This window comes from Lissotriton vulgaris, chromosome 1_1 (assembly GCF_964263255.1).
Source record: "Lissotriton vulgaris chromosome 1_1, aLisVul1.2, whole genome shotgun sequence".
Classification (NCBI taxonomy): Eukaryota; Metazoa; Chordata; class Amphibia; order Caudata; family Salamandridae; genus Lissotriton; species Lissotriton vulgaris.
The window spans coordinates 1,273,746,949-1,273,756,290 of record NC_141685.1 but is presented as its reverse complement, the minus strand read 5'-3'; the positions used below and the strand labels follow the sequence as shown (position 1 = coordinate 1,273,756,290).

The 9,342-nt window shown below is 40.7% G+C and overlaps 1 protein-coding gene across 1 annotated transcript; it reads left to right on the top strand.

The window, feature by feature from the left end:
* Window positions 1–1,158: 1,158 nt before the first annotated feature.
* Window positions 1,159–3,769, top strand: LOC147748979 (uncharacterized). Its single transcript, XM_086936510.1, has 3 exons — window positions 1,159–1,596; window positions 1,908–2,123; window positions 3,485–3,769. The coding sequence occupies exons 1-3, from the start codon at window positions 1,159–1,161 to the stop codon at window positions 3,767–3,769; spliced, it is 939 nt and encodes a 312-aa protein (XP_086792636.1).
* Window positions 3,770–9,342: the final 5,573 nt, after the last annotated feature.

Below are 9,342 nucleotides of genomic sequence, written 5' to 3'. Positions count from 1 at the left end.
GTCAATGATGGTTTAACAAATGGCGCAACTGGTGTGGTACAATTAGTTGAATTGATTAACAATACACCTATTATTGTTTGGTTGTTATTTGACAATCAGAGTATAGGACAAACAACCAGACAACAATATAAACACTTATATCATTCACAAATACAAAATACATGGACACCAATACATGCTATAGCTAGACATTTTCAATACACTAAGAAATTTATTACCATTATACGGAAGCAATTTCCTTTACGCCAAGCATCAGCACGCACTATACATCGCACACAAGGTGCAACTCTCGAACCACTTTATATACACTTTAATAACAGCAAGATTCATCATTTGCATTATGTTGCTATTAGCAGGGCAAAATCAATACAAAATGTATATGTACACAATTTTGATGAAGGTAACATTTTAGTACATCCACAAGTTAATGAGGAAATGCACAGATTAAGGACAGAAATGCCACTTGAAATACATATCCCACAGTTACATACATACAGTGCACATTTCAATATCATTGCACACAATATAAGATCACTACAGAAAAATTTTACATCTATGATAGCGGATAGGAATATATTAGAAGCAGACATTATTTGCCTAACTGAGATCAACACTACAAGAAAGGCTACAGCTACTGATTTTACGATAGAACAATACCATCACATTATATTTGATAAATTCCATATATACAACACAAACCATGGAATGATTATGTACTACAAAAAAGATTTATTTATATTGCCTATTTATGAGACACATGAAGGGATAGACATTTTACATTTTACTCTACATATTTATAACACGGATTACCTTATTATTATTTTATACAAACCACCCCAAAAAAGTATAACTTCTCTTTTGGATTTTATCACAAATATTACGGATTTTTACCCCACACACAAATTGATCATTATAGGGGATTTCAATGTGGATGTATCTCAACAAAATGCAAACACCAAGCAATTACTTGGATTCTTTGAAGCAAAATTACAATGTCAACAACTCATTAACAGTTACACAACTAACTACGAATCCATTTTAGATCATATATATACAAATGAACAACTACACAACTATGGTACTTTAGAATGCTATTACAGTGATCATAAAGCAATATGGGTTTGTATTTAACATGTTATAACACATTTTCTATTTCAGATGATGTCTATTGAAGAAATCATGAACATTAATACCGATGACAACAAACCATATCAGAAACCCATACGAGTTAATGTCATCAACTGCTCTGGAAAAACTACTTACAAAAATGCAAAACAAGAACAGAAAATTCTATTTCATTTGGCTCTAGCAGATAAAACTGGAACCATGAAATGTACTTGTTATCAAGAAAATTTATATGAGCAAACTAAAAGTAACTGTGGACTACTAATACGCAACTTTATCATCAAAAACAAAACAATTTTAATTACTAAGCAAACTAAAGTAACAAAATTTCCCGCTATGAAAATTGAGGAGGGCCTGATCCAACAAGCAAAGAACATTTTGCATCCGCCTGCACCATCGGCTTCTCCCATTAAGGAAATAAAACGTGCAAGTCTAAAAAGTCTTATGACCGTTTCAGGGACAATAATTGCCGTAAGTATGAACGCAAACATGTCATCATGTCAACTAAAAAAAAACATTAGCAATGCAATAGGTCTCGCATTAGAAAAGTTGGACTTATTGGTATTGTAAATGACATATCTTTTTTATTTGTTTGTTTTTAAAATTGCAAGTCTAAAAAGTCTTAAGTACAAAGCCATTTTTAGAAATAAATTATGCAATCTTTTAAAAAGGATGTTCATTTGGGTCCTTAAATATGATAGATTATATTGCCATTCATACAACGCACTAGTACTATGTGTTTTTACAGTCACTATTTAATACAATGCTTACTTTTTGTGTAGGAAGAGGACGCAAAGACTGTCTTTATCAATGGGCAAGATACCCCACTGAAATCGATTACTTTAAAAGATGCAACAGATGACATAAAAGTGACACTGTGGAGAGAAGCATCACTATTTAAAATACATCTTGGAGAATATGTTACCCTCACTCACGTAACTGTCCATGAATTCAATGCACAGAAAATATTGAATACAACGCGCCATAGCAAAATGGAGGTAAGCACAACAAACTAAACATTTTGGGAATATCTCTTTCAGCCACTCTGGGCCTTTCACCCACTCTGGCCCTTGCACCCACTCTGGGCCTTGCACCCACTCTGGGCCTTGCACCCACTCTGGCCCTTGCACCCACTCTGGCCCTTTCACCCACTCTGGCCCTTTCACCCACTCTGGCCCTTTCACCCACTCTGGCCCTTTCACCCACTCTGGCCCTTTCACCCACTCTGGCCCTTTCACCCACTCTGGCCCTTTCACCCACTCTGGCCCTTTCACCCACTCTGGCCCTTTCACCCACTCTGGCCCTTTTACCAACTCTGGCCCTTTCAACAACTCTGGCCCTATCACCCACTCTGGCCCTATCACCCACTCTGGCCCTATCACCCACTCTGGCCCTATCACCCACTCTGGCCCTTTCACCCACTCTGGCCCTTTCACCCACTCTGGCCCTTTCACCCACTCTGGGCCTTTCACCCACTCTGGGCCTTTCACCCACTCTGGCCCTTTCACCCACTCTGGCCCTATCACCCACTCTGGCCCTTTCACCCACTCTGGCCCTTTCACCCACTCTGGCCCTTTCACCCACTCTGGCCCTTTCACCCACTCTGGCCCTTTCACCCACTCTGGCCCTTTCACCCACTCTGGGCCTTGCACCCACTCTGGGCCTTTCACTCTGGACCTTTCACCCACTCTGGCCATTTCACCCACTCTGAGCCTTTCACTCTGGACCTTTCACCCACTCTGGCCCTTTCACCCACTCTGGCCCTTTCACCCACTCTGGCCCTTTCACCTACTCTGGCCCTTTCACCCACTCTGGCCCTATCACCCACTCTGGCCCTATCACCCACTCTGGCCCTATCACCCACTCTGGCCCTTTCACCCACTCTGGCCCTATCACCCACTCTGGCCCTTTCACCCACTCTGGCCCTTTCACCCACTCTGGCCCTTTCACCCACTCTGGCCCTTTCACCCACTCTGGGCCTTGCACCCACTCTGGGCCTTGCACCCACTCTGGCCCTTTCACTCTGGACCTTTCACCCACTCTGGCCCTTTCACCCACTCTGAGCCTTTCACTCTGGACCTTTCACCCACTCTGGCCCTTTCACCCACTCTGGCCCTTTCACCTACTCTGGCCCTTTCACCCACTCTGGCCCTATCACCCACTCTGGCCCTATCACCCACTCTGGCCCTATCACCCACTCTGGCCCTATCACCCACTCTGAGCCTTTCACCCACTCTGTCCCTTTCACCCACTCTGTCCCTTTCACCCACTCTGTCCCTTTCACCCACTCTGGGCCTTACACAAAACATAAAGTATAAAAATGTACTAACTAATTGTTGCATTTGTTTTCTCTCAACAGGTAACAGCCCCACCACAGGAAAAGATGGACATTCAAATTTATGGCGTCGAAAGCACCGAAGATGAAACTAGTATTATCACAATTAGGGTGACAAACACAGACGAATATCAATCAATGCCCATAGACAATGAGATACTAATTAAATGGTTTATGTTAGATGATGAAGTTGACAACATCGGAGATGCCCTAGTACATTTTTTGCCGCAAACTTTTGAGGTGCTCTTTTGTAATGGAAAAATCATAAATATTCTTAAAGAAAAAGACGATGACATATGTTCAGACTAAAATTCGCATGTTGGCAGGCTATCATATTTTTTGTACAAAGTTAAAAAATAAATATTTGTGTGTTTTACAAAAATAAAAAGGTGTGGAATACAAATTATAAACCTCTATGGTAATTTTTTCACTACAGAAGGGAAATTATAACTACTAATACACTCAATTCATACAACATAGTCACACCCACATACAACATTCAGCCAATCCATCTCACATAAAGAAAAAAATACAAAATACACACACTCTGTAGCTTGCACGCACTGCAGTAGTATGTATGAATGAGACTGTTGGTGTGCTAAATACGCCTGTGCTGGTGCAGAGTGATGCTGTGTTGTTGCTCAATGTTACTGTGGGGGTGCTGAATGATGAGGTGGTATTGCTGCGTGTTGCATTGGTGGACATCAGTGATGACGTTGTTGGGAGAAGTGCAACTGTTGTGGTGCTGAGTTATGCTGTGGTGGTAATCATTGAACACCAACACAGCACCATTCATCATCAGCACAGAACAACACATCGCAACAACAGCATTACTAAGCACCACACTAACATCACTCAGCAACACACCAACATCACTCTACACCACCACAACAGCATCATTCAACAACAACAACATACAAAAACACAAACACACATTACTTTAAAATAAACATTAACACATGCAAAACACTCACATATGCCAATCACACCCTCACTCACCCTCACTCACCCTTACTCACCCTCTACCCCTCACCCTGACTCACCCTCACTCACACTCACTACCTCACCCTCACTCACCCTCAACGCCTCACCCTCAACCCCTCACTCACCCTCACGCTCACCCACCCTCACTCACCCTCAACACCTCACCCTCACTCACCCTCAACACCTCAGCCTCACTCACCCTCAACTCCTCACCCTCAACACCTCACCCTCAACACCTCACTCAACCTCACTCTCACTCATCCTCACTCACCCTCAACTCCTCACCCTCACTCACCCTCAACCCCTCACCCTCACTCACCCTCAATGCCTCACTCACCCTCAGCCCCTCACCCTCAACCCCTCACCCTCACTCACCCTCAACCTCACTCACCCTCTACACCTCACCCTCACTCACCCTCACTCACCCTCAACACCTCACCCTCACCCTCACTCACCCTCACTCACCCTCAACCCCTCACCCTCACTCACCCTCACTCACCATCAACACACTATCACACTCCAACCACACACAAACACTTACCACCACAGCACCACTCATCACCACTACAGCATTACTCAGCAGACAAAGGTCATACAATCAAAACATGTACGCTTTTAACAGGTACACACACCAACAGCTATCAATGGACGCTTTCACCAGGCGTACATACACAGCAGTCATCAGTACTGCAGTAGTATGTATGAATAAGACTGTTGGTGTGCGAAATACGGCTGTGGTGGTGCAGAGTGATGCTGTGTTGTTGCTCAATGGTACTGTGGGGGTGCAGAATGATAAAGTGGTATTGCTGCGTGTTGCATTCGTGGACATCAGTGATGCTGTTGTTGGGAGAAGTGCAACTGTTGTGGTGCTGAGTTATGCTGTGGTGGTAATTATTGAACACCAACACAGCACCACTCATCACTAGCACAGAACAACACATCACAACAACAGCATTACTAAGCACCACACTAACATCACTCAGCAACACACCAACATCACTCTGCACCACCACAACAGCATCATTCAACAACAACACACTATCACACTACAACTACACACAAACACTTACCACAACAGCACCACTCATCACCACTACAGCATTACTCAGCAGACAAACGTCATACAATCAAAACATGTACGCTTTTAACAGGCACACACACCAACAGCTATCAATGGACGCTTTCACCAGGCGTACATACACAACAGTCATCAGTACTGCAGTAGTATGTATGAATGAGACTGTTGGTGTGCTAAATACGGCTGTGGTGGTGCAGAGTGATGCTGTATTGTTGCTCAATGGTACTGTGGGGGTGCAGAATGATAAAGTGGTATTGCTGCGTGTTGCATTCGTGGACATCAGTGATGCCGTTGTTGGGAGAAGTGCAACTGTTGTGGTGCTGAGTTATGCTGTGGTGGTAATTATTGAACACCAACACAGCACCACTCATCACTACCACAGAACAACACATCACAACAACAGCATTACTAAGCACCACACTAACATCACTCAGCAACACACCAACATCACTCTGCACCACCACAACAGCATCATTCAACAACAACACACTATCACACTACAACCACACACAAACACTTACCACCACAGCACCACTCATCACCACTACAGCATTACTCAGCAGACAAACGTCATACAATCCAAACATGTACGCTTTTAACAGGCACACACACCAACATCTAGCAATGGACGCTTTCACCAGGCGTACACACACAACAGTCATCAGTGCATCCTTTCACCATGCATACACCCACACAAACAGGCATCAGTCCACGCTTTCAACAGTCACACACACCACCGGCTGTAAGTGCACGCTTTCTAACCACTTTTTTTACGTAGCACACACAATTACAGCTATACAAGCATGCTTTGGTGCTGTACAGTACTGCAGTATTATGTATAAATGAGACTGTGGGTGTGCTAAATACGGCTCTAGTGGGGCAGAGTGATGATCTGATGTTGCTCAATGGTACAGTGGGGGTGCAGAATGATAATGTGCTATTGCTGCGTGCTGCATAAATGGACATCAGTGATGCCGTTGTTAGGATCAGTGCTACTGTTGTGGTGCAGAGTTATACTGTGGTGGTAATCATTGAACAACACTCTACAACGACACTGCACCACTCATCCCCAACACTAATCAGCACTACAACATTACTCACCAGACAAACGTCACAAAAAAAAACTTAAACAGTGCATACATACTACCAATAAAAATACTTCAATGTGAACAACAAAAGGACAATGCAAAGCTGCGAAACAAAACACGTACGGCGAAACGCAAAACAAAAATAGCTAACAGCAATCTAAAACTTTTTTGGGTACAGGAGGCGAGTTCAGACGGAAGTACACTACAGGACCCGCATACCAAAACGACACGCGCAAACATAACTCAATGAATGGCAAAAAAACGAACTAAATAGCAGCCATTGGTAACATCAAAAAACAAACTCTAAAGAAAGGAGCCGGACAGAACCAAAGTGCGAGCAAAGCAAGACCCCAAACAATAATTAGATTCATATCCCAAAAAGCAAATTCATAAACAAAAGTGTAACAACTCACAAAGGCACTCTTTAATAATATAAAAATAAAATAGTAATTACCTGTCGATCGTAGCAGCTCATTCACTGAAATGTAAAGAACAAAAAAAAAACACACAAAGAGAACATAAAAAGTGCATACATCATACCTTTAACTAAAACTATAGAAAAAAAAAAGGCCATAGCATAGCAGCGAAACAAGTCACATACGGGTCAAAACCACACAAAAAAAGCCAAGTCAGAGAAAAAAAAAACATCAGAGTGCGAGCTCAGGCGAAACGAAACTACAGGAACTGCATACCAGGAAGACACTAGCAAACATTAGTCAATGCATGGCGAACAATCACCTTAAAGACGAGCCACTAATAGCATAAATAACAAGAAAAATACCAGACACAAGGCAATTCCGACCGAAAAACACGTACGGCAAAACGGAACTCAATCCATGGCAAAAAATAAAACTAAATAGCAGGCATTGATAACATACAAAGCACACTCTAAAGAAAGGAGACGGACAGAAACTAAGTGCGAGCAAAGCAAGACCGAAAACAATAATTAGATTAACATCACAAAAAGGAAATGCATAAACAAAAGTGTAACAACTCACAAAGGCACTCTTTAATAATATGAAAATAAAATAGTAATTACCTGGCGATCGTAGCAGCTCATTCACTGAAATATAGAAAATAACAAAAAACACACACAAAGAGAACATAAACAGTGCATACATAATACTTTTAACTACAACAATCAACAAAGAAAATAAACAAAGCATAGCGACGAAACAAGTCACATACGGGTCCAAACCACACAAAAAAAAGCCACGTCGGAGAAAAAATAAACATCAGAGTGCGACCTCAGGCGAAACGAAACTACAGGAACTACATACCAGGAAGACACTAGCAAAGATTAGTCAATGCATGGCGAACAATCAACTTAAAGACGAGCCAGCATTCGCATAAATAACAAGAAAAATGCCAAACACAAGGCAAGTGCGAGCGAAATAATTTGAAAATCCAAAAACACATTACATTCACAGAAATAAAACCTTATACAATTTTAAGGACCAAATTACAAAGTCACTCTTTATATATATTTTTACTAAAAAGGGAATTAGCTGGCGCGGGTACCACATCAGTGATTAAAGTATAGAAATCCGACAAACTACACACAAACCGCCACAGTGCATACATAATACGTTGAAAACAAAACGTCGCACTGAAATTTGGCTACATAGTAAAAGCGAGACAACATTTTCAGCAAAAAAAATTTAAAACATATATATATAAGAAATTAAATTCGCAAATAAAACAGTACATAAACAAACAATATTTTGTCTTACCTGCAAATATACACGGAAGATATACGTAACTGACTTTAGCGTCAAAAACGTGCCACAAGAATGACGTATTACATTCAAATATTCGACGATAACAATTTGTGTTTAAGCACTTTCGACAAATAATATATTTAATAAATTCATTTCAAATGGATATTAATAAAAAAACATAAATAAAGGAAAATAACAATTAAAATATACAATACACTCAAAAGCTATACAATAATGCATTTTAGCCAATAAATACAGTATGTTGCACCAACTCGCACATATGCAAAACATCAAAAAGCAATACATACAAAAAATACAGAATAAAAGGAATAATCATACAAATAGACTACTTATATACATTATAAAAACTTTCCCAAACAAAACATTATAGGATTGCCAAATATAATAAACAAGTACATACCAAAAAACTTACAACGTTCGCAATTTAAAACACATAACACATACAAAAATATACATTGCTTTATGTAACATTTATAAACATTCCCATTATTACAGCATCGATCTTTTACAACAGTACAAAAGTATATTCTAAGTCAACGGTCAAAAATACACAAGTCGCAATACAAATAAAACACTCATACATCCTAATAAAACATTACTACTAATAATTAGATACACGCAAGTAATAATACATTCAAATTCATGTACTCAATGTTAAAAAATTTACATCTTACCTGTCAAACGACGCAGCAACAACCACGGAGGAATAACACGCCTTTACCGCACGAACATTCACACCAATCTAGAAAACGCCCCGTTGACGCACGTCAAACGCAAAGCTACGTCACACAACGTAGCGCTGCGATTGGCTAAAAATTACGTCACGCTAAACATTACATCACCATCACCAAAAAAACTAGAACGCTAACATCCCTTACGTAACAAACGTAAAGGGAATACATAGCGTACTACACTTTAACAGAACACAAATAAAAACACAATTTAACAAAATGCACTAAACACTTATAAAACCAATACACATACAAAAAC